Source organism: Lutra lutra, chromosome 2, assembly GCF_902655055.1.
Source record: "Lutra lutra chromosome 2, mLutLut1.2, whole genome shotgun sequence".
NCBI lineage: Eukaryota > Metazoa > Chordata > Mammalia > Carnivora > Mustelidae > Lutra > Lutra lutra.
The window spans coordinates 24485841-24512442 of NC_062279.1; the positions used below are offsets into that span (position 1 = coordinate 24485841).

Sequence of the window (26602 nt, forward strand, 5' to 3'; positions counted from 1 at the left end):
TGACTGGTGTGAGGTGGTATCTCATTGTGGTTTTGATTTGTATTTCCCTGATGCCAAGTGATGTGGAGCACTTTTTCATGTGTCTCTTGGCCATCTGGATGTCTTCTTTGCAGAAATGTCTGTTCATGTCCTCTGCCCATTTCTTGATTGGATTATTTGTTCTTTGGGTGTTGAGTTTGCTAAGCTCTTTATAGATTTTGGATACTAGCCCTTTATCTGATACGTCCTTTGCAAATATCTTCTCCCATTCTGTCAGTTGTCTTGTGGTTTTGTTGACTGTTTCCTTTGCTGTGCAAAAGGTTTTGATCTTGATGAAGTCCCAATAGTCCATTTTTGGGCTTGCTTCCCTTGCCTTTGGTGATGTTCCTAGGAAGAAGTTGCTGCAGCTGAGATTGAAGAGGTTTCTGCCTGTGTTTTCCTCAAGGATTTTGATGGATTCTTTTCTCACATTGTGGTCCTTCATCCATTTTGAGTCTATTTTCATGTGTGGTGTAAGGCAATGGTCCAGTTTCATTCTTCTGTGTGTGGCTGTCCCAATTTTCCCAACACCATTTGTTGAAGAGACTGTCTTTTTTTCCCATTGGACATTCTTTCCTGCTTTGTCGAAGATTAGTTGACCATAGAGTTGAGGGTCCATTTCTGGGCTCTCTATTCTGTTCCATTGATCTGTCTGTCTGTTTTTGTGCCAGTACCATACTGTCTTGATGATGACAACTTTGTAATAGAGCCTGAAGTCTGGAATTGTGGTGCCGCCAACTTTGGCTTTCTTTTTCAATATTCCTCTGGCTATTTGAGGTCTTTTCTGGTTCCATATAAATTTTAGGATTATTTGTTCCACTTCTTTGAAAAAAATTGATGGTATTTTGATAGGAATTGCATTAAATGTGTAGATTGCTTTAGGTAGCATACACATTTTCAAAATATTTGTTCTTCTAATCCATGAACATGAACGTTTTTCCATTTCTTTGTGTCTTCCTCAATTTCTTTCATGAGTACTTTATAGTTTTCTGAGTATAGATTCTTTGCCTCTTTGGTTAGGTTTATTCCTAGATATCTTATGGTTTTGGGTGCAATTGTAAATGGGATTGACTCCTTAATTTCTCTTTCTTCTGTCTTGGTGGTGGTGTAAAGAAATGTAGCTGATTTCTGTGCATTGATTTTATATCCTGACACTTTACTGAATTCCTATACAAGTTCTAGCAGATTTGGAGTGGAGTCTTTTGGGTTTTCCACATACAGTATCATATCATCTGCAAAGAGTGATAGTTTGACTTCTTCTTTGCTGATTTGGATGCCTTTAATTTTTTTGTTGTCTGATTGCTGAGGCTAGGACTTCTAGTACTATGTTGAATAGCAGTGGTGATAGTGGATATCCCTGCCGTGTTCCTGACCTTAGGGGAGAAGCATTTTTCCCCATTGAGTTTTTCCCCATTGAGAATGATATTTGCTGTGGGTTTTTCATAGATGGCTTTGATGATATTGAGGTATGTACCCTCTGGCCCTACACTGTGAAAAGTTTTGACTAAGAAAGGATGCTGTACTTTGTCAAATGCTTTTTCCGCATCTATCAAGAGTATCGTATGGTTCTTGTTCTTTTTTTTTATTAATGTATTGTATCACATTGCTTGACTTGCGGATGTTGAATCAACCTTGCAGCCCAGGAATAAATCCCCCTTGGTTGTGGTGAATAATCCTTTTAATGTACTGTTGGATCCTATTGGCTAGTACTTTGCTGAGAATTTTCACATCTGTGTTCATCAAGGATATTGGTCTATAATTCTCTTTTTTGATGGGATCCTTGTCTGGTTTTGGGGTCAAGGTGATGCTGGCCTCATAAAATGAGTTTGGAAATTTTCCTTCCATTTCTATTTTTTGGAACAGTTTCAGGAGAATAGGAATTAATTCTTCTTTAAATGTTTGGTAGAATTTCCCTGGGAAGCCATCTGTCCTGGGCTCTTGTTTGTTGAGAGATTTTTAATGACTGCTTCAATCTCCTTACTTTTTATGGGTCTGTTCAGGTTTTCTATTTCTTCCTGGTTCAGTTATGGTAGTTTATATGTCTCTAGGAATGCATCCATTTCTTCCAGATTGTCAAATTTGCTGGCGTATAGTTGCGCATAATATGTTCTTATTTATAATTATTTGTATTTCTTTGGTGTTGGTTGTGATCTCTCCTCTTTCATTTATGATTTTATTGATTTGGGTCCTTTCTCTTTTCTTTTTCATAAATCTGGCCAGGGGTTTATCAATCTTATTAATTTTTTCAAAGAACCAGCTCCTAGTTTTGTTGATTTGTTCTATTGTTTTTTGGTTTCTATTTCATTGATTTCTGCTTTGATTTTTATTCTTTCTCTTCTTCTGCTGGGTTTAGGCTTTCTTTGTTGTTCTTTCTCCAGCTCCTTTAAGTGTAGGGTTAGGTTGTGTATTTGAGACCTTTCTTGTTTCTTGAGAAAGGTTTGTACTGCTATATATTTTCCTCTCAGGACTGCCTTTGCTGTGTCCCATAGATTTTGAACCATTGTGTTTTCATTATCATTTGTTTCCATGAATTTTTTCATCCTTCAATTCAGAATGATGCTCATTAGTCTCCATGTAATTTGGATTCTTTCCAAATTTCCTGTTGTGATTGAGTTCTAGCTTCAGAGCATTGTGGTCTGAAAATATGCAGGGAATGATCCCAATCTTTTGGTACTGGTTAAGACCTGATTTGTGACCCAGGATGTGATCTATTCTGGAGAATGTCCCATGTGCACTAGAGAAGAATGTGTATTCTGTTGCTTTGGGATGGAATGTTCTGTATATATCTGTGATGTCCATCTGATCCAGTGTGTCATTTAAGGCCTTTATTTCCTTTTTGATCTTTTGCTTGGATGATATGTCCATTTCAGTGAGGGGAGTGTTAAAGTCCCCTACTATTATTGTATTATTGTTGATGTGTTTCTTTGATTTTGTTATTAATTGGTTTATGTAGTTGGCTTCTCCCATGTTACAGGCATAGATATTTAAAATTGTTAGATCTTCTTGTTGGACAGATCCTTTGAGTATGATATAGTGTCCTTCATCTCTTATTATAGTTTTTGGCTTAAAATCTAATTGATCTGATATAAGAATTGCCACCCCAGATTTCTTCTGATGTCCATTAGCATGGTAAATTGTTGTCCACCCCCTCACTTTAAATCTGGATGTGTCTTCAGGTCTAAAATGAGTTTCTTGTGGGCAGCATATTGATGGGTTTTGTTTTTTATCCATTCTGATACCCTGTGTCTTTTGATTGGGGCATTTAGCCCATTTACATTCAGGGTAACTATTGAGAGAGATGAATTTAGTGCCATTGTATTGCCTGTAAGGTGACTGTTACTGGAGATTGTCTCTGTTCCTTTCTGATCTACACTTTTAGGCTCTCTCTGCTTAGAGGACCCCTTTCAATATTTCCTGTAGAGCTGGTTTGGTGTTTGCAAATTCTTTCAGTTTTGTTTGATTTTGAGGGGCGTTCTTAGCATCTCCTGGATTTTGATGGTTGTTCCCTTTGCCATATTAGGGAAATTCTGTACAATAATTCTCTCCAATATACCTTTTGCTCCCCTCTCTCTTTCCTCTTCTTCTGGAATCCCAATTATTCTAATGTTTCATCTTATGGTATCACTTATCTCTTGAATTCTCCCCTCGTGGTCCAGTGCTTGTTTGTCTCTCTTTTGCTCAGCTTCTTTATTCTCCATCATTTGGTCTTCTTTATCACTAATTCTCTCTTCTGCCTCATTTATCCTAGCAGTAAGAACCTCCATTTTTTATTGCACCTCATTAGTAGCTTTTTTTATTTCAACTTGGTTATTTTAGTTCTTTTATTTCTCCAGAAATATCTTTTATCTCTCTGGAGAGGGTTTCTCTAATATCTTCCATGCCTTTTTCGAGCCCGGCTAGAACCTTGAGAATTGTCATTCTGAACTGTAGATCTGACATATTACCAATATCCGTATTGATTAGGTCCCTAGCTTTTGGTACTGCCTCTTGTTCTTTTTTTTGTGGTGAGTTTTTCCGTCTTGTCATTTTATCCAGATAAGAATATATGAAGGAGTGATTAAAATAATAAAAGGGTGGCAAAGACCCCAGTAAAACGTGGTTTAACCAAATCAAAGAAGACCCCAAATTGTGGAGGAAAGAAAGGGGATAAAAAGTTCAGTAAAATAAAAAAAAATTAAAAAGAGAAAAAAATAAAGAAAAAATATAAAAAATATATAAAAAAGAAAAAAATATATATATTAGACTGGTGAATAGAACAGGTTCACTCACTTAATTTTGGGAGTATTTTGGTCTCTTAGAAGAAACTACCTCCCCAAATTTTAAAGAATGAAAAACATATATAAGGGTAAACATGATGAAGGGATGGAATAGGACTATAAAGATGAAAAAAAAATTTTTTTCAATTTCTAAAAAAAGGAGTTGATAAGTTCGTTGGGAGAATAAAGAAAAATAAAGTGGAGTGAATTTGCTCAGGCTGGAGACTAGAACAAAGCCCTGTGCTAGATTTAGAGTATATTTTTATCTATTAGAAGAAGTTGTATCCCAAATTTTTTTAGAAGAAAAAGCCCTATGTGTATACAAAAAATAAAGTTAGATACAATGAAGGATAAAATGTGACTATAATAATGAAGATTCTAAAACGAGTTTTTTGAAAGGCAGTGTTAAGATAAACTAATTAAAAAACGTTAAAAGAGGAAAGGGTAAAAATTAAATTTTAGCAGAAGAAAAAAATAAGATTAAAAAAGATTAACTTTCAAGACTAAAGAATCATGGGGAGAAAGCCATGAATTCCATGCTTTGCTTTCTCCTCCTCTGGAATTTTGCTGTCTCCTTGGTAAGTGAACTTGGGGGAAGGGCCTGTTGTAATGATTCTCAAGTGTCTTTGCCTGAGGTGGAATTGCACCTCCCGTACCAGGGGCCAGGCTAAGTAATCCGCTTGGGTTCGCTTTCGGGAGCTTTTGTTCCCTGAGCGCTTTCCGTAGAGTTCCGGAGGACAGGAATGAAGATGGCAGCCTCCTGGTCTCCGGCTCAGAGGAGCCGAGAGCTCGGGCCCCACTCCCAGTGCGCCTGTGGAGAAAAGCGCTCAATCAGTCCCGTCTTCCTGGCCTCTGGCTGTGCTCCGAGCTCACCCTGCCTGTGACCAAGCGTCTTTGTCTCTGGCACACAGCCCCGCCTGGAGTCTCTGAACCCCACAGATCCCTGAGCTCTTCCAGGGGAGTCTCCCTGGGTCTTGTGGGGTCCCCACTCACAGAGCAGTGACCTGTGCTATGGACCACAATAAGGTAACCCTGAGTTGTGAGCTCAGTCCTTGGCCCTGTCTCTGTAGGCAGCTTCCCCGCTCTAAAACCTTTGAGCTCTGTGACACTCAGACACCCCCGATCCTTCTGTGACCCCGCAGGACCTGAGATCATGCTGTCACCATGAGGGCTTCACCCCTGTTTAGCCTCTGGAGCTATGTCCCTCAGTGGAGCAGACTTTTAAAAAAGTCCTGATTTTGTGCTCCGTTGCTCCGCCTTTTGCCAGGAGCCAGCCCCTTACCCCGCAGTCTATCTTCCCGTCACTTTGGATTCACTTCTCCGCTGGTTCTACCTTTCAGAAAGTGGTTGATTTTCTGTTTCTAGAATTGCTGCTCTTCTTCTCTTCGATCTCCTGTTGGATGTGTAGATGTTTGCAATGGTTTGATAACCTATCTGATCTCCTGCTACCTGATGTCGTCTCAGCCTGCTACTTCTCTGCCATCTTGACTCCTCCCCCGATCATACGGTTTTTATCCTTTATTTTGTTAATGTGGTATATCATGTTGATTGATTTGCAGATATTGACCCATCCTTGATTCAAGGGGATAAATAAATCCTATTGCATCATGGTGTATAATACTTTTAATGTATTGTTGACTGTGGTTTGCTAATATTTTGTTGCAGATTTTTGCATCCATGTTCATGAGGAATATTTGCTTGTAATTTTCCTTTTTTGTAGTGTTTTTCTGGTCTTGGTATATGAGTAATAGTTTCTTATAGAATGAATTTGGAAGCAATCCTTCTTCAGTATTTTAGAATAGTCTGAGAAGGTTAGGTATTAGCACTTCTTTAAATGTTTGGTAGAATTTACCAGTGAAACAATCTGGTTCTAACTTTTGTTCTTGGGATTTTTTGGTTACTCATTCAATTTAATGATTAGTAATCAGTATGCTCAGATTTTCTATTTCTTGTTGTTTCATTCTTAGAAGATTTTATATTTCTAGAAATTCTTGCATTTCTTTTAGGTTGTACAATTTGTTGGTGTGTCATTTCTCATAGTAGTCTCTTGTGATTCTTTTTATATCTGTTGTGTCAGTTGTAACTTCTCTTTAATTCTGATTTTCTGTATTTGGGTCCTGTTTTTTTCTTCATGTGTCTGGCCGAAGGCTTATCAATTTTCTTTATCTTTTCAAAGAACTAGTTTTCATTTCCTTGATCTTCTTCTGTATTTTTTTTAGTCTTTTATTTATTTTTCACCCAGATCTTTATTATTTCCTTCCTTCTACTAACTTTGGGCTCCCCGCCCCCCACCCAAGCCCTTTAGGTGAAAGTTAGATTTGAGACTTCTCTTGCTTCTTGAGTTAGGTCTCTATCTCTATAAACTTCCTCTTAGAACAGTTTTGGTGCATCCCATAGATTTTGGAAAATTGTGTTTCCATCTCCATCTTCATTTGTCTCTAGGTATTTTTTATTTCTTTGATTTCTTCAATGGCCCATTAGTTGGCTAATAACATTTTGTTTGGCCTCCGCATGCTTGTGTTTTCTTCTAGGGTTTTTTTGTTTGTTTGTTTGTTTTTGGCTCATAATTGATTTCTAGTTTCATTTTCTTGGGGTCAGAAAAGATGTTTGATATGATTTCAGTCTCCTTAAATTTACTGAAACTTGTTTTGTGGCCTCACATGTGATCTGTCCTGTTGAATCTTCTATATGCACTTGTAAAGAATGTGTTTTCTATTGTTTTGGGATGTAATGTTCTGTATATATTTGTTAAGTCTATCTGTCTAATGTATTCCTCAAAGTCACTGATGCCTTATTGATTTTCTGTCTGGATGATCATTGATATAACTGGGAGTTTTAGTCCCCTATTCTTACTGCATTACTGTGAAATTTTCTCTCTCTGTCTGTTAAAATTTGCTTTTGTATTTAGTGCTCCCATGTTGTGTGCATGGATATTTACAAGTATTTATAACTTCCAGCTGGATTGATGCTTTTATCAGTATATAATACCCTTCTTTGCTATTTTTACAATCTTCATTTTGAAGTATCTTTTGTCTGGGAGTCCCTGGGTGACTCAGTCACCTAAGCATCTGACTTTTGATTTCAGCTTGGGTCATGATCTCAGAGTGATGAGCATGGAGTCTGTTTAGGAATCTCTCTATCCCTCTACCCTCCCTCCCTGATTCATACTCACTCCCTTCTCTCAAATAAATAAACAAACGAACTCTTTTGTCTGGTATAAATATTTTTACCCCAGGTCTTTTTTTTTTTTTTCTTAATCTCCATTTGTATGGATAATCTGTTTTTATCCCTTCACTTTTGGTTGGTGTGTGTGTATCTTTACCTCTGAACTAAGTCTCTTATATTCAGCCTAAAGGTGGGTCTTGTTTTTTAAATTAATCTTTTATGTCTTTTGATTGGAACACTTATCAACGTTTAAATTATTGACAGATATATTCTTACGGTGTTTTGTGCATTGTTTTCTGGTTGCTTTTATAGTTCTCTTTTCCTTTTCTCATTTATTGCTCTCTTGTGACTTGATGACTTTCATTAGTGCTATGTTTAGAAATCTCTCTCTCTCTCTCTCTCTCTCACTCTTTTGTAAAATTTTTCTAGGTTTTTTGTTTCTGGCTACCATGAAGTTTATATATAACATCCTATGTATATAGCGATCTGTTTTAAGTTAATTGTTGCTTAAGTTTGAACACATTTTAAAAGCACTATGCTATATTTTTACCTTTCCCATGTTTTACATATGTGACATCATATGACATTTTTTTGGTATGTGTATCCATTAAATAATTATTGTAGATATAGTTGATTTTACTACTTTTGTCTTTTAACCTTCACACAAGCTTCATAGGTGATTGGTCCACTCCCTTTACTCCATTTGCTTTTACTAGTGAGATTTTTTCTTTCACAATTTTCTTCCACTTATTTTTCCTCTTAAAAAGTCCCTTTAACATTTCTTATAAGGTCAGTTTAGTGGTGATGAACCCTTTTAACTTTTGTTTGTCTGGGAAAATTGACCTCTTTTCCAATTTTGAATGATAACCTTGTGGGGTAGAGTATTCTTGATTACAGTTTTTTTCTTTTGGCACTTAGAATATATTATAACACTCCCTTCTGGCCTGTGAGGTTTCAGCTCAAAAACCAACTGAGTTTTGGGTGTTCCCTTGTACACAACTAGTTGCTTTTCTCTTGCTGCTTTCAAGATTCTGTATCTTTAATTTTTGATATTCAATTGTAATGTGTCTTAGTATGGGCATCTTTGGGTTCATCTTGTTTCAGGCTTTCTGTGCTTCTTGAACTTGAATGTCTGTTTCTTTCCCCAGGTTAGGAATGTTTTCAGCCATTATTTTTCAAATAAATCTTCTGTCCTTTTCTGTCTTCTGGCAACTCTATAATGCAAATGTTAGTATGCTTAATGTTGTCCTAGAGATTCCTTAAGCTATTATCATTTTTTTAAATCTTGTGTGTTATTCCCAGTACCCTGCCTTCCAGATCATGGATCAACTTTTCTGCATTTTTTGATCTGCTATTGATTCCCTTTAGGGTATTTTTTATGTCAGTTATTGTATTCTTCAACTCTGATTGGTTCTTTTTAATATTTTCTTTCTCTTTGTTGAAGTTCCCACTGTATTCATCCATTCTTTCCCTGAATCCAGTGAGCATCTTTATGACCTTGACTTTGACCTCTTTATCAGATAGAGTGCTTATATCTTCATTTTGTTTAGTCCTATTTAAGGATTTGTCTTGTTCTTTTGTTTGGAATATATTCCTCTGTCTCCTCATTCTCTCACTCTCTGTGTTTGTTTCTATGTTTTAGGTAGATTAGCTACATCTTCCAGTCTTGAAGAATATGGTGTCATGTAAAGGGTGTCCAGTGGGGCCTGGAGGTGCAGTCCTTCTTGGTCACCAGAACCAGACATTCCAGGGTCACCTTGTATGGGCTGCATGTGCCTTCCTGCTGTGGCTGGAATACAGCTGCTGTGGGCATACTTTTGGGTGAGGCTAGTCATGTGGGGGCCACTTTGGGGGTGCACTGTTCCTGGCAGAGGCCAGCGACCTGATGGAGTTAGGCAGGAGCTGTCAAAGTAACATCTTTGTCCTGGAGTAGAAGTGTTTATTCTTAGAAATTGCTATTTTAAGAAAATGATACTTTAAGAAATGGTAAGAGGGTATTTTGGAGTGAGTCTCTCAAAGGGAGTAAGGAAAGGAAAGCCTCTCATCTTTATATTTTCTTCTTCCAAGTGTCATTGCTTTCTTACCTTCTCAACGTTGTTCTTGGCAAAGTGTATGTATTCTTGTGGGGTGTTCCGTGAGGAACCAAAAAATTAGAGTAGGGCATGTTCATCAGTTTATATAACACACTAGGGAAGCCCTAAGCTACTCAGCCAATTTATAGTGTGGTTATTTTCATGCAACCATCATGTCAGACTTTTACCCTTAACTGTCCACGAGAAGAAAAAGGCAACCAGCTACAGATCTTTATATTAATGACAGTATTCATATATGGTCTTCCTGTGAGTAGCTGTCAATGATTCTGCTAGTGAATTTGTTATTTTTTTAACTCGTCCAACATAATTCTAGTCTATAGAATCAGAGAGGTTAATAGTTAAATTACCTTTATTAAGGGTTTTTTTTTATGATTTTTATTTCAGCATACATTTTTTTTAATTTTATAAACATATATTTTTATCCCCAGGGGTACAGGTCTGCGAATCGCCAGGTTTACACACTTCACAGCACTCACCATAGCACATACCCTCCCCAATATCCATAACCCCACCCCCCCTCCCAACCCCCTCCCCCCATCAACCCTCAGTTTGGTTTGTGAGATTAAGAGTCACTTATGGTTTGTCTCCCTCCCAATCCCATCTTGTTTCATTTACTCTTCTCCTACCCCCTCAACCCCCCATGTTGCATCTCCTCTCCCTCATATCAGGGAGATCATATGATAGTTGTCTTTCTCCAATTGACTTATTTCGCTAAGCATGATACCCTCTAGTTCCATCCACGTCGTCGCAAATGGCAAGATTTCATTTCTTTTGATGGCTGAATAGTATTCCATTGTGTATATATACCACATCTTCTTTATCCATTTGTCTGTAGATGGACATCTAGGTTCTTTCCATAGTTTGGCTATTATAGACATTGCTGCTATAAACATTCGGGTGCACGTGCCCCTTCGGATCACTACGTTTGTATCTTTAGGGTAAATACCCAGCAGTGCAATTGCTGGGTCATAGGGTAGTTCTATTTTCAACATTTTGAGGAACTTCAAGCTCTATTACAAAGCTGTCATCATCAAGACAGCATGGTACTGGCACAAAGACACATAGATCAATGGAACAGAATAGAGAGCCCAGAAATAGACCCTCAACTCTATGGTCAACTCATCTTTGACAAAGCAGGAAAGAATGTCCAATGGAAAAAAGACAGCCTCTTCAATAAATGGTGTTGGGAAAACTGGACAGCCACATGCAGAAAAATGAAATTGGATCATTTCCTTACACCACACATGAAAATAGACTCAAAATGGGTGAAGGATCTCAATGTGAGAAAGGAATCCATCAAAATCCTTGAGGAGAACACAGGCAGCAACCTCTTCGACCTCAGCCGCAGCAACATCTTCCTAGGAACATCACCAAAGGCAAGGGAAGCAAGGGCAAAAATGAACTTTTGGGATTTTATCAAGATCAAAAGCTTTTGCACAGCAAAGGAAACAGTTAACAAAACCAAAAGACAACCTTTATTAAGGGTTTGATTGCAATCCTCAATTTGTGCCAAAGGGTTACAGTCCTTTGTCTTGTTTACTTCTTATTTTATAACATTTATTCATTTATTTTGGAGACAGGCTTTTGACCAGTGTCTCTTCACTTAGGGATTCTAATGTATGCCTTAGAAAAGCATACCCAGCCCTTCCAGGAAGGTTGTACTCCGCTCCCTGGCATCATGTTCTGTTTGATTTGGAACTTCTTGTCAAAGCCTGGGGCGTATCACACAAAGAAACCATTTAGACAGGGTGTTATGCATGAGATTTTGGTCGGGGGAGAGGGGCGGGGAGAAGAAGAAGAAAAAAAAGAAAAGAAACTGTTACAATATGCTAATCTTTAAGTGAATCAAGAGACAACAGCATGAACTAGAGAAGACTTTATTTTTTTTTATTTATTTTTTTTTAAAGATTTTATTTATTTATTTGACAGAGAGAGATCACAAGTAGGCAGAGAGGCAGGCAGAGAGAGAGGAAGGGAAGCAGGCTTCCTGCTGAGCAGTGAGCCTGATGCAGGACTCGATCCCAGGACTCTGGGATCATGACCTGAGCCGAAGGCAGCGGCTTAACCCACTGAGCCACCCAGGCGCCCTAGAGAAGACTTTAGACCCGACATCCAAGGATCTGTTTCTTAGCTAACTTCTTAGTAACCTGCAGTGAGCTACTTGGCATCTGTGCTCAGTTATTTCACCTGTAAATTAGGAAGAATATTAGCTTCATTGCTTCCATTACAAATTTATCATGGAGATCACCGTGAGACGTTATCACAAGACAACCACAAAATAGCAAGTAGCACTTACCTAGCACTTACTTATTATGGGTCAGACAATATTCTCAGTGTGTTAAATGTATTAACTCATGTAATCTTCCACAACTATTGATAAGATAGTCATTGTTAACATATAATTCTCAATTTACAGATGAACGAACAGAGAGAGGGTAGATAACATCCTGCTGTGACATAGCTAGTAAGTGGCCATCAGGATCTGAAGTCAATAATGATATTTAATGATGTGTGAATTTTATCACTTATTTCTCTATAAAATATACTACTATGCTATCATCTCAAAAACACAATGGTAATGGGCTTTTGCTTTTATTTATAATATAAATTTTTCAGATCTTTGGAAAATAATTTACATAGGTAGAAAAGTCATGTTCTTTAAGAAGTTAGACATGGAATTTGGGAATCACTCAATCCCAGATCTGTCTGTATGCCTTATGGGGTCAGGTAGCTGGCTCTTGTAACTTAGTGTCATTGTTATCAAATTGTGGACCAATTCCATCGTCAGGCAGATGGACCAACTATACAGTTAGATCAGTTGCTATGTCTATTTGTTGAACAAGTCAAATTACTTTGCAGGGATAATACCACATTTGGATGCATAATATCCCTTATTAGTTTCCTGAGAAACAGAGTCCCACAGGATCTGAGAGGTTAGAAGTCAGGTGAGTTGCACTGTTTGTCTAAATTCCATAGGATTTACAGCCAGTTGTGGTCATTTCTGATACCCTGGATTCCTGTTCCATGATAAAGAAAACACATCAAATTCGACTTTAACCCAGAAGTCCATGAATTCCATAGGCATAGTGTGATCAAAATGCCTGCAAAGCACGGATGACGGACATTCTCATGGTACAATTGAATTTGCTACCCTAAGTAAAGCACGGTGATTTTTACTCTGTTGCAAAACTGAGACTTAAGTCCAAAACTGATGTTGCTGGATGAGCGCACTCATGTTGATTTGACATGTTCCCAGTGGTTACAGGTCTTCTCCTTCTAGAAGGTTGGGAAAATATGTGCATGTGTGCCACTACCCACCCTCTTCTGTCATTAGAACTTTGGGGGTAAATAAGGCAAATGTGCAGGATCAGGGGAGGTCTCGGTGAACAGCAGGTTCAGCAGCAGGCACTGGGGACTCACCTTGTAGTCTGGGGCTCAAGGACACAACTGTGCTCTCTGGAAGGACTGAAGAAGCTCAGCAGGGCCCATGACCCAGAGCACTAGAGTAGAGGAAGGATGGGAAATAATAAGAGACTCAGGCCTAGGGAAAGAAGGAAGGGTCTCAACAGGCCCCGAAGCCATTGAAAAGAGCAGGGCTCGGGTAGCAAGACATATAAGCCCAAAGAAGGCAGCAGGCTGAGGAGCTGATGTTGATGGATACTGGGATCTGAGTGGGGTTGGTTCCAGAGTCTGGGCTCAGCTGAACTAAAAGTGGAATCTGAATGGCTCCTGTTTCAAAGGGCACAGGGCAACATGCAAAGGAAGCCAAGCTTACCATTAAGCAGTTGAGTCCAGAGCAGCTAAATTTTTAGAGCCTTAAAGTTTGGCTTCATGAAACACTCACAAACTGTTCACACGCCTGTAACTAGCCCAGATCAAGAGAGAATGTTCCTGGAAATTCCCCTCATGTCCCCTCGTGGTCATCTCACCCCTTCAAGGACAATTACTACCAGACTTCTAACCTCAGGGGTTCAAACAGGAAGTTTCTAAAAATTGAGTTTCTGGCACTTATAAATCAGGAAATCTGCATTTCTGCCATCCTTTGAGGTCTCAGATCTGGCAAGTGTGGGCATGTACTCTCTGCAGGCAGGGAGTTGTCCCTGCTGAAGCAGGAGCAGCTGTCCCTTAGGGAGGCCATGGCCTCACCAGGCCCACTTGGCTTATCTTCTGTGGTCACCTGCCTGGCCCACCATATAAGAGCTTGCAACACTTACCTTTTTCTATTTCTTGATCCCCATTTATACTTTTGACCACCCCGAGTCTTAAGTACACCAACATAGTATTAGTTAAATAAATACATCAAAAAGGAAAAAATTTTCTCCAGCTTTATCACTCTTTCTCATTTTCTACAAATGCCCTGTATTTGTACAATCTTGGTGAAGATTTGTGTTGCTATCCATTTGAAATATATACAGGATACTTACCTACATAGTAAGGTACATACTTTACATTGCAGTAAGAGTCAGAAGACTTGAATTCTACTCTCACACTCTGCCACAAACCAGCTGAGTGCAACAGCGTCTCCTTTTTTAAATGTACAATGTAAGAATTTTACCTAAATGACCTCTCAGGGCCCCGTAAGTTGGGACATTTAGTAATTTTGTGGGTATATAGTGAGGTTGCCCTTGAGTTCGTGCAGACAGAGGGGAGACTGAAACTGCATGATCTTCTTCTCATCCTTCTTCTCATCACAAGTCCAAGGCTGTGCAGGCATGTGGGACATTCTGGAGCCCAGAGGCATAGCAAGGGAAGGAAAGTGGGAGCCATCATCCCTGGATGTAGGCAATCAGGGGTGGACATCTATAGAGAAAGGAAAAACAGTGATAAGATAGACTCTAATTAGATCGTCTTTTTATTATCACCCTTTGCCAGCAATTATCAACAACGTTGGTGATCCAATAATCTCCTACCCCCCCCCAATATTTTGTTGGCCAAGTTCTAAACCATTGCTATAGTTACTGTTGAGCTTTTAATAACTTCTTTGGAAGTTTTAAATGAGCACAGATTTGGGGCGCCTGGGTGGCTTAACAGTTGGTTAAGTGGCCAGCTGGGTTTTGGCTTAGGTCATGATCAGGGTCATGGGATGAGCCCCCTGTCGGGTTTCTTGTTCAGTGGGGAGTCTGCTTGAGATTCTCTCTCTCTCCCTCTGCTCCTTGCCCTGCATGCTCTCTCTCTAAAACAACTCTTTAAAAAATAAAAAATGAGGGAATATTTGGGACTTACTCCTTCTTAAGCTTTGCATGCTATATGGACAACGTCCATATGGACATTGTCCATCCAGATACACCCAGACTCCGCTGAGCGCACTCCTTTGGGAGAAAGTTCATAGTGGCTTGAACTCCTCTGAGAGGGTTTATGGTGCAGTTCATGTCTGTACTCCCTGGAGATGACATTCTCTTGCATTTAAACAGTAAATTCAGAATGAACAGTGATGTCTCTGAGACCACAAGGACGGGCAACAGCTTTGAGCAACTCTGATGCTGCCATTCTCCGTGACCCCTTAGGGACTGCAAGACAGGGTGAACTACAAGAAATAGTCTTGTTATCTGGCAAGTGCAAATTTTAGCTCATAATGTGCAATGAGCTAAATTGCTGAATTGGAGTAACATCTTTGAAAATGAAATATCTTACCTCTCAGTGAGTCATTGTTTTCCAACAGAAGGATGAACTAAGAAAATAATGATAATTCCTGAAAATAATTTTCATGGAGGAGAAGAGTGTCCAAAATTTACCTGTTTTAGGTGCAGAATCCACTGGTTCATTACTACTTGAGTTGCATTGTTCTCTCCTCACTTTTGTCCTAGTTACTGGCCAACCACTTCCCAAGAACAAGCGTCCAAAGGAGCCTGGAGAGAATAGAATCAAGCCTACCAACAAGAAGGTGAAACCCAAAATTCCTAAAATAAAGGACAGGGATGCAGCTGATGCCCCACCAAAGACTCAGTCTATAATGATACATATGATGGATAAAGGCCGCTTCCAGAAGCCTGCAGCAACCCTGAGCCTGACGGCAGGCCAAACTCTAGAGCTTCGATGTAAAGGGAACAAGATTGAATGGAGTTATCCCGCCTATCTTGACACCTTTAAGGACTCTCGCCTTAGGTGAGCATTTGTTTGTTTATTTTAACTTACGTTGGTCAAGGGTTTAGTGTTAAATATGGTTGTTTCTGCCATCTACCATTTCACCCTCATAGCTTATACAAAAATGAAAGCTAAATGAGTAAAAGCCATAGATTTTACTTCTTTGTCCTTTTTTAAAAAAATTACTGCAAATACTATCCACATGGGTTAAAATGGTGAAATTTTATTGGAAGCCAAAAGACAAATAATTGAAACCATGATGCATAGATATTGAAGAATTCATATAAAAAAATAATGAGCCCAATCACTGCTTTCTGTTATTTTTTTATGTAATCATAATGAAAACCGAAATGATCTAACTGGAGATGCCTATAAGCACATTGAGGAGAAGGCAACTTAAACTGATTTTGAACTTCTCAGCTGCTTCTGATTTGTGTTTACTTTCCCGAGTATGTGAGGTTCACGTTCAGAGCCTCAGTTGGTGAGAGGGTTGCATTTGAATGAGTATCTTCCAGAGCCCGGGTTTCTTGCACAAGAAAAGTGGCGAAGATGATGCTTAGGAAAAGTGTTAAAAAGCACAAACATGGAGCACACTTCAGTGGGTCCTGGTAGGATCCCAGGGCCTTAAGGGCTGAGGTTCCAGTGCATCTTTGTGGGGGTTCCCCAGAAATCCCCGGGGTTCCTTTTTCTCATGCACAGAATGAAGCGGCTCTGACTGCATGACTTCTAAGAATCTTTCCAGCTTTTTCTTCATATGATTCAGGAAAAGAAATCTATGCAGGATAGTGTCTGGGATGACTCGAATGGAGTAAGAATGAGGATCTTAGGATCAAAAATTTTGGGTGTTCCTGACAGGTTCATTTTCCATACAAACTCCACCCCGAAACATCTTCCCTTCCCTCCAGGCCACTGGAACATGGCAGCTGGGACACTAAACTGGGGAGCATCCTTGCCTTCCCCCTCAACTGCCCTCATGCCCCCACATCCTCTCAATCTGTGAACCCGTTCCAGTCACAGTCCCAGCCAATGTTGTCCCTCATCCCCAATCCTGAAATGCAGTAACCACCCAGATGTCCTCCTAGACTTTTTCTCACAGCCACTGGGCTGAGGTCTTAAGATCTGAACATGACCTTTCCCTACTTAAAGAGTAGGGCTCCACTGGGGATAAAGTCCAACATCTTCACCTGAATGATGAGACCCTCCCTGAACTCAGAATCTCTGTAGAGTCACCTCTAATCTCTAGATTAGTATCTCTGCTTTCACTAGCCTGGGCTCCTATAAGATCATCAAATGTGTCCAGCTCCCTCCAGGCCCCCTCAATCAACCTGGCCAACTTCAGCCAGCCTGTGGCTTTCTCAGGGAAGGCTGTCCCACCTCCCAGGCTTTGCTTTCCCAAGGCCTGGGATGCATCCTCTTTTGATCACTCTTTATACTTAGGACACCTTTTTTTAAATCTGTGTTTTTCATGGGGCTTAACTGAGTCCTTGGCATTTAGCTTTAGCTATCCAGTGACTAGACAATCTTCTCCCGCTTCTGACACACATATATGTTAGAGAATAAATAAGTTAAAATATATACAAGTAATATCTCTCCATCTCAATACCTTCTTGTATTAAGACTCTTTACCATTTTATTCTGAGGATACTCTTCTGGTGTCAGGAGATGTAATCTTGTAGAGTTTTCCTTGAGGGATATTGGTAGATATGGAATGGAGAACGGAGAGTGGTGTGTGTGAGTGTATTAAAGTATGTGTGTGCATCCCCTGCTGAGGAATCTGGAAAGATTTACTACCATTTACTACCTTTCAAATGATTTAGTTCCCAAAGTGAGATTTACATACTTAAAAAAAAAAAAAAACCCTCAGAATTGAGCTTTTTAAAATCATTCTGAACAGTTAATCTTTGACTTACAGTATATTTTTAAAAGATTTTATTTATTTATTTATTTGACAGACCGATCACAAGTAGGCAGGGAGGCCGACAGAGAGAGAGAGGAGGAAGCAGGCTTCCCTCGGAGCAGAGAGCCCGATGTGGGGCTCAATTCTAGGACCCTGGGATCATGACCTGTGCCGAAGGCAGAGGCTTTAACCCACTGAGCCACCCAGGTGCCCCGACTTACAGTATTTTAAACCTAGATGATTTGGCCCTTGAAGATATACTATTTTCCAGAAATATTTTCAAAGTTGTATTAGCCAGAATACTTTTGAAAATATCCTAGGGACTCAAAGTAAAGTGAACATGAATCTGAATCGAAAAGAACTATCTAAGAGCTAAAAAAAAAACCAATTTTGACTTTGTAACATTAAATTGTATTCATTCAAAGCCCAGTCAGGATTTTATAAGAAAGTAAAGACAGATGTGGGCTTCCAAGAATTTACCAAAAAATGTGAAAAATGTGAAAAACATCTAGTCATAACTATTTCAAACAACAACAACAAAATCACAAGTTATTTGACACCAGAGATTCAACAAATTGACTCTTGACATCTTTCCCAGAACATGGTACCTTTGGAGAGAAGAGAAGTATTCATCTGGTGTTTTCTTTTCCTGTGGAATGAGTTCTTACCAGTGTTCTGACAGCTTTGGGTTTGGAAGCCCCCCAGGTGTGCTTCCAACAAAGCCTGGTCATTTAGCAGTTTTGGTAGCTTTCTGAAACAAAGTTCACAATGCTACCATATTTGTCCATCAGTCTTCTGACCAGAAGAGGGGAATGGGTTATGGAACAGAGAGGTCAGGCAGAGGCATAGCTAGGCTTAATCCTGCCTTTACCACTAGGCAACAAAGTGCTCTTTGAGCAGCTATTTGCCTAGAACCCACTTTCCTCATCTGGAATATGGAGATGCTATTACCTAATGTAAGTGCTACCTGGCCTATGGCAAATGTTGAATAAACTGCAACTAATTATTACCAAGCAGTGTGTATTTCTCAAGCATGATCATCAAGGGATCTTTTGGGGCGGTTAATTCTGATCAAGACTCAAATCAGAGAATGTTGTACAGCCGATGTAATTTATAATTTAGAATATCCAGAAAATACGGCTCACCTCTTTCCTTTTTCATTGAACTAATCAATTCTTTGTAATCTGGGGCCTATCCCCATCTTCCCCCCATGAAAATGTAAGCCACTGCTGGGCAATATCCATGTTTGTTTGGTTCATTATCCTATTCCTAGCACTGTGAAGAGTACCCAACACACACCAAAACTCAGGGAACAGTTTTTTGGTTTCCCCAGGAATTTGGTGGTCATTTCAGAAGCCATGTTCCTGGGCATGCATTTGTTCATTCAACATTCTAAGATAAATATACTTAGTGCGACGGGTGCGCTGCACATATGGGTTGGGGAGTGACAACAAAGATGTGACTATGTTTTATATCTACAGTGCTAAGCCACCTAGTATCCATCCCCACTCTCTCAGAGCCTGTCCTGCTTCACCTTATGGAGCCATTTCGTCAGCTGACCCTTCCAGCCTCACCCCCAGGAGCTTCTCCTGCTTTATCCGTCTTGGCCCCTTCTATGCTCATCAGACTCCAGGGTCTGTTGTTTCTACCAACCTCTTGAATCCATCCTAAGTAAATTATGTTATCCTTTGTTTTTCCTTTTGGAAATTTACAACCCCATGAACCTGTTCGCCCACTTCTTGTCCACACTTGGGTACTGAACCCTGTGGAGGAAAGCATGCAGCTGGCCGGGCTGGTGCCATTAGACTGTGGTCACTTCACTTGTGTCGGGCACTGCTGGATAGATTTCTCTAGAGAGCTCACTTTTTCTCTCTTCCTAAACCTCTGATCTTTTCCATCTCTCTCCTTGGAGCTAATGAAATTCTCACCTAATTTACTGATCAGTTGGAGCCCTCGAATTGCCTTGACTCCATCTTACCACATCCCTTCCTTCCCTACTCTGACGGTTATAGTAGAAGAAGGGTTGTTCCTCCTGACTAAGGCCAATCTGTCTGTGTCCTGGATATCACCCTTGGATGCATTCTCAGGAGACTTGAAATATAAGTTACTGTCTCCCTGATGGGCATCTTCAACCTCCCCTTCTCAACGGGATCCCTTCCATAAGCCTTATCCATATTAAGAAATCTGGCCTTAGCCCCCATATGCCCTCCAGCCACTGTCCCCTCTCACCTTCAGAACCGGGCCCCTCAGAAGTGTCTCCACCCTCACTGTCACCCTCCACTGTCCATCTCCTATCATCCTCCACCTAGACAACCTGACTCCTGCCCCACTACTCTACATGCATTTAATCACCAAGGTCAAGGTCATTAAACTCAGGGTTTTCTTTTCAGTCCCCATGTGACTTGCCCCACCAGGTCCATTCAACAGAAAGGAACACTCTGCTTTTGGCTTCCACAGCATTATTTTCTGCCAGTTTTCTTCCTGCCTCATGGGCCCCTCCTTGAAGTTTGCTTCACCAGCTCTGCATTGTCCACTCTCCCAAACATTAAATGTTGGTTCTGTGTCTTTTTCTCTTCTCATTACATGCTACCACTTGCTCTCCATTGATCTCCAGTCGTTCTGTTGAGCTCCCAATTTGACTGTCCAGCATCCTGCTAACTGCCTGAGCCTTTTTCTGAAAAGAACCATCTGAAGTGGAGCACATAAGTCTTCTCCATACCTGGTCATTCTCCTGTGTCCTTCAGTTCAGTGAATGGCACTAATTCTACCCAGTTGCCCTTCATCAAAAGCCTGGAATCATCTTCGATGCTTCCCTTTTTCTTCCATGTCCAATCAACTACTACCAGATGCCCTAATGACGCTGTTTAATGATTTCTTGCATCTTCCTTCTTCTTTCCATCATGGCAGCAATGACCCTTATCTCTTACATGGACTACAGCATAATCTTGTAACTAGCTTTTCTGCATCCAATTTTGAAGCTGACCTCAGTCTTTAACATAACAGTCAGATCTTCACAAAAGCACATCTGGTCCTGTCACTTTTTTGCTTCAAGCCCTTCAATAGAGCAATTCTGTTGCTCTTAGAATTAAATTACAACTCCTGGTATGGCCCACAAGGCCATGCATAATATAGCCTCTGCCTTTCCCTCCTCTTTCATTTTACTTCACTCTCTTGTTCACAGTCCAGGCTCTGTGGACTCTGATGCCCAGATGTGCCAGTCTCCTTCTCGCCTGGGCCTTTGCCCATTTGCGTCTTCTTGCTTGTAAGGCACATATGGAAAAACCTGCTCACAGATCTTCAGATCCAGGCCTGTTCCATCCAGACCCCACCCTCTTCTAGGCCCAGTTACATACTCTCCCTGAAGCCCTCATCACCTATGGCACAATCCCTGTTTTATGTTTGTGTCCCTCACTCAGCAGTTGGCTTGGCAGAGGTGACATCTGCTTATTCACCAGCACACTCAGGCCCTCCGTCGGTATCTCGGTGCAAGTGTGCTGCTGGGCACTGAGCACAGAGTGGGTTGAAAATCAGGCTGCTGGGGTCAGGAGACCTGTTAACTCTGGAACAAGCTCATGGAACTTGAGAGATCAAAGGGAACTTAGTAGTTGTTAAGCTTAAGTGTTTGTTTTTTTTTTAACAAATGAGGAAACAGATTCATGGAAGGTAGATGGTTGGTTCTGAGTGACGGTGGGTGAGCAGCAGTGTGAACCTGGCCTCTTGGTTCCTGACATGGAGCTGCTATTCTGTGCAAGTGTTCTGAGTTATGCCATATGGGACACATTTAGACCAAAGCCCTTTAGACCAAAGACCACTCTTGGCCTCATGTAGGTAGTTGCTTCAGGGAAGATAGATTTGTTGTTGACAACAACAACAGCGACGACGACTACTACTACTACTACTTCTTACTACTACTACTTCTTCTAACTACTACTGCTACTACTACTACTACTACTACTACTACTACTTCTTTTTTAAGAAGACAGTTCTTCTTCTTAAATAACTTCTAAAAAAGAAGTTGGGCCCTCGACTTATAAATCTGATTTCTAAATTTAAGACTCAAAACAGAATTAAGATTTGTATGCTTTTCCAAAGGGGGCACTGATTTCTTGCTAGGATAGCTTTGAATTTAAAGTGATCGAAATTTCACATTGATTACTGTTAACCTTTTGGACATCAGAATGTGAAAACATTATATTGGGCTACTTAGAAAGAGGAGCTCTGTCAGAAGGCCATAAATGATCCCTCCTTCTCAAAGGTGGATATTGACCACCCCCAGGGAAGACCTGAGATGATGCGAGCTTGCGGGCTTCTTCAGGCCTCCTGTCCTGTGATGCCAGCTCCCTTCACAGTGGCGAACTCATGTCATTAGAAGGCCCACTAGATGGCAGGTTTCAGCTGTGTTAGACTTCTCTTCCTTTCACCAGTGAAAGAAACAAGGAAGACCAGTTGGAAAAAACGATGGCGCTTTTGTCCTGATGGTTCTCCCATCCTTTTAGGCTACTCAGTAGTCACAGTTTCAATTTTTTTTGAATTGGATATTTTACACAGTATAGAATTCAGTTTCCTAGCAAATAAAAAAAGGAGGTGGACATTTGCAAGCTCATGTGCACACACCAGGGTAAATTCACTGGTAGTGCTGAGTCCCACTGAGTCTTCCCAGAGCACCAGGCCCTTGAACAGCTTAGGTGATGCTTCAGAAGCTACAGCAATGTGAAGATTCTGTATTTCTAGGTGCTAAAATTGACGCAGATTTTAATTCAAGATTCAGTCTGTCCCAGATCACATAGATCTCTACTCTCTTTTGAGACTGGAAAGAGCAAGGATATTTTTCTGACTGTATTTGGGACCATTTATTGACTGTTCTGTTTCCTGACTCCTCTGCCTGCCCCCTTCCTGCTCTCCTGCTTTTTCACTGTCTGTCTTCCCACCGCCACTCTCCCTTAATTGTTCTCTTCTTCTTTTCCAACTATTATTACTATTATTATTTAGCATTTATGATGTTCACAGTCCTATGCTAGGTAGATGCTGGAGATACGGTGGTGAGCAAGATAGACACAACATCTGTACCTGTAGAGCTTTTAACTGCAGGGCAAGGCACTATTAAACAAATAATTTTAATATATAGTTGAAGGAAAGTCTTGTTAGCAGAAGCACAGGGTCAGAGAGGAGAAAACTCAAGCTAATACCTGAAGGGTGAGAATTAACCAGGTAAAGGAGATGGGAGAAGAATATAAGAAAATTCCAGAAGGAGAGAACAGCATAAAGAATTGTCTAGAGCTGAGAGAGTATAGTACCTGGAACACTGAAGGTGTTGGAGGAAGATGGGGTAGCTTGGCAGAAAGGGGGTGGTCATGGGGAGATGATGCTGGAAGGTAAGCCGGAGTTAGTCTTTACAGGGCCTTATCAGTTATGCTGAGGAATTTAGAGTGAAATGTAAGGGCATTAGGAGTTGTTGACTTAAAGCCTTCATAAATAGACACACATAGAAAGTACAGAGAGATATATACACCCCATTGTGAGGGTTTTTACTCCCCACTGCCTTTAGGAGAAAGACAACATCACTTCCCACTGTCAGGCGTACCCTCTGTCCCTCCATGTACCTCACAACCATTTTCCACAAACTAGGGATATATTCTGGACCTAAGTTTTCTTTGCAAATTAAAAAAAAAATTGCTTTTCTCTGTTGATACTATAAAAAAAAACACTAATATAAGAATTTTCTGGACCATCTGATTAATCTCTACTAGGCAATCAGCACAATTCATTTCCATCTTTTCTGGAAACATTTTATTCCTGTCATAAGACTTTCAAAGTTCAGGGGTGCCTGGGTGGCTCAGTTGGTTAAGCGACTGCTTCCGCTCAGGTCATGATCCTGGAGTCCTGGGATCGAGTCCCGCATCTGGCTCCCAACTCCATGGGGAGTCTGCTTCTCCTTCTGACTTCTCTGCTCTCATTCTCTCTCTCACTCTGTCTCTCTCAAATAAATAAATAAAATCTTAAAAAAAAAAAAAAAAACTTTCAGAGTTCAGAGCAGGGAATCTTGGTACAATGCTGAGCCAAGGAAGAAAATAAGAAATTTAAGAGACGTGGCCCAGATGATGGCTTGAATGTAAGTCAGTGTTGGGTAAGAGCAGACAGACACTGTAGATTTAAGCTAGCTTGTTAGCATTGTCAGAGCCTTAAAAACAAGCTGGGCTGATGTGGTCATAAAGAAACCCCAGCTCCCCTCCCTAGAAAATCAGGGCCCAGGCATTGTCTTTCAGTATGTTTCTGTGTGTCTGGTCGGATGTTAGCATTTTCCAGTCCAGAACTTTAAGCTGGGAGGAGTGGGTGGGTCACAGGAGATCTCTTTGATGGCTGGTTCCTCTAAAACAATAAATAGCCTTCCAGAAAGAAGAGAGGGCATCTGGCTTCTCACTCGCGCAGTGGGCAACAGCTCACCCCACCCACAGACAACACGAAGGCAGAGCAGCCCAAGCAGCAGACAGCTGGCTCCAGGCCAATCTAATCCTTTCCAACATTGCAAAGGAGTGTGGTCTAGAGGACATTTTAAATAGAAAAGAGACAGATGTTAAGCAGTGTTTATAAACAGCATAATCCCACTGTCCAGAAGGAATCTGCATAGATTTTGGTAAATATTGTAATATTCTAATGTTGTACTGAGCAAGATGTCTTTTTTTTGCTTTGCTTTATTTTATGTCAGTCAAACAAACATAACACCAAATTGACCATTATAATCACATTGACCATTTTTAAGTGTACAATTCAGAGGCAGTATGGTTGTGCAGATTTCTTTTTAATTCAAAACTCACTTTCTGGGGCACCTGGGTGGCTCAGTGGGTTAAAGCCTCTGCCTTCAGCTCAGGTCATGATCTCAGGGTCCTGGGATCAAGCCCCACATCGGGCTCTCTGCTCAGCAGGGTGCCTGCTTCCCTCTCTCTCTGCTCTGACTCTGTCTACTTGTAGTCTCTCTCTCTGTGTCAAATAAATAAAATCTTCTAAAAACAAAACAAAAACTCACTTTCCTTCAAAGTGCATTTTGCTTTATTTTCTGCGCAGAACACATGATGAGGTTTCATGAAAACTTGGGGCTCTCCCTTGGTTTTTGGGTTTATCTGGATGTGCTGTTTGGGTCCAATTTGCAGTGGGAAGTAGAAGCATATGTTGCAGCCAAACTCTGACACTGACCTTCAAATGGATTTCTACTCCAGAAAATAGCTGAATAAAAAGTAAATAGTTGGGGCACCTGGGTAGCTCGGTTGGTTAGGGATCCAACTCTTGATCTCAGCTCAGGTCTTGATCTCAAGGTTGTGATTTCAAGCCTCACCTTGGGCTCCCTGCTAGGCATGGAGCCTACTTAAAAAGGGGGAAAAAAAAAAGCTTATCCAGCTTTAAAGGTACGGCTCTCTCTTCTCAGACTCAATGGCGCCAGTGCCAGGCCTCCCAACATTTCCCCCAGAGATGGATTGGTGGGGGTGGCAGGATACAAGACATTCAGGGTGTACTAGATGTTCTGACAGTGTTCAGGTTGCAGAAAAACACAGCTCCGTTCTGTTCAGGACATGGGTGGGGAGGGCAATAATAGAACGAGCCGCATTGTGCTGTTGTCAGGATGGAATGAGGTCATGCAAGTGAAGCTTGGCATATACAGTAAGCCATCTCAATTACAAGGAGCTATTTTTATTCAGAAGACGGTAGAAGAATGCAGAAGAAAAACAGCCAATTTTTCAGGAATTTTGTCTTTAAAAATTGTTGTAGACATTTATCTCAATCTTGTATCAACTCTAGATGTCTGTAGTGCTGTGGAGTGCTTACTGACATCAGGCTCACTGTCCTGAATAACTGAAGATCCAGCTATCCCCAGTCTGCTAGGCATTAAGGTAGAGAAATGGGTTGAAGTGAATTACAGTTTTGGGGAAAATGTTTCCTGCTCTTATTTAAAAAGAATGTTAACCAAAACATTTAATTTCTTGAGCCTTCTGATAAAGCTGGGTTTGATAATCCCAGAGGTGTTGCACAACATTAAAAGATAGTAAGATTACAGTAAAGTCAAGTTAATGCATCAAACCAAAGACACTATAGGAATATCACAGCACTACTATTTTTATTTTTTATTTTTTTTTAAAGATTTTATTTATTTATTTGACAGAGAGAAATCACAAGTAGGCAGAGAGGCAGGCAGAGAGAGAGGAGGAAGCAGGCTCCCCGAGAGAGCAGAGAGCCCGATGCGGGGCTCGAACCCAGGACCTGGGATCATGACCTGAGCCAAAGGCAGCGGCTTAACCCACTGAGCCACCCAGGCGCCCCTATTTTTTTTATTTTTTAATACCTTTAAATGCAACGTTTATTAAAGACACTGTTGTTTTTTTTTTCTTTTCTTTTCAGCGTAACAGTATTGTTTTTGTACCACACCCAGTGCTCCATGCAATCCGTGCCCTCTCTAATACCCACCACCTGGTACTTTTGATGATCATTTGGGAGACTGTTGCAAAATGGTACATTGTTTATAGGATAACATTCAGGGATTGCCTGTATTTTACAAATGAAACCCTGCTTTAAAAAGCCTGTATTCCCACCACTTACCCAAAAATGTAGGTACGTGTGAGATCCGGGATGTAATGAGCAGAAACTGGAAATGGATGTTAATGTAACATGATCATCTTCCATCAAGTATTTAACTATGCAAAATGTAAATAAAACCATTATGAAAGGTATGTCAGAATAGGAAGCAAGAAAAGGGGAATAAAGGATAAACCATGAAGTGGACAATTTTATGTTTGCTGGTATATAACTGTATAGAATGACACATTATAAAAACCAGCTGAGCTGAGATGTTAGATTTTTGCCTCCAGGTTCTGGGCTCGGCTCCCCTAAGAGCAACATCCTCTAGCGTGGCCGCTGGCCACAGGTGGACAGGTGCAAAGTCCTACCCTCAGGAATCCGCCCAGATCCTCTGCTGTCACCTCTTACCCTCCTACATTCCCAGACTATTCCCTCGGCGAGGGGCCTCGGGATCCTCTCCCCTCCCCTTTCTGGTGTTTTACCGCTTAGAACCTTTGTTCAGATGGTCTTTGGGCTTAGTCTTTTTTTTT

The 26602-nt window shown here is 40.6% G+C and overlaps 1 protein-coding gene across 1 annotated transcript in view; it reads left to right on the plus strand.

Annotated features, from left to right (window-relative positions):
- Positions 1-26602, plus strand: part of PDGFRL (platelet derived growth factor receptor like) — an 81268-nt gene that overhangs the window by 16533 nt on the left and 38133 nt on the right. The window contains exon 2 of the mRNA XM_047716275.1: positions 15337-15634. Within this exon, the coding sequence (XP_047572231.1) occupies positions 15337-15634 (298 nt within the window). The remainder of the gene's footprint in view (positions 1-15336; positions 15635-26602) is intronic.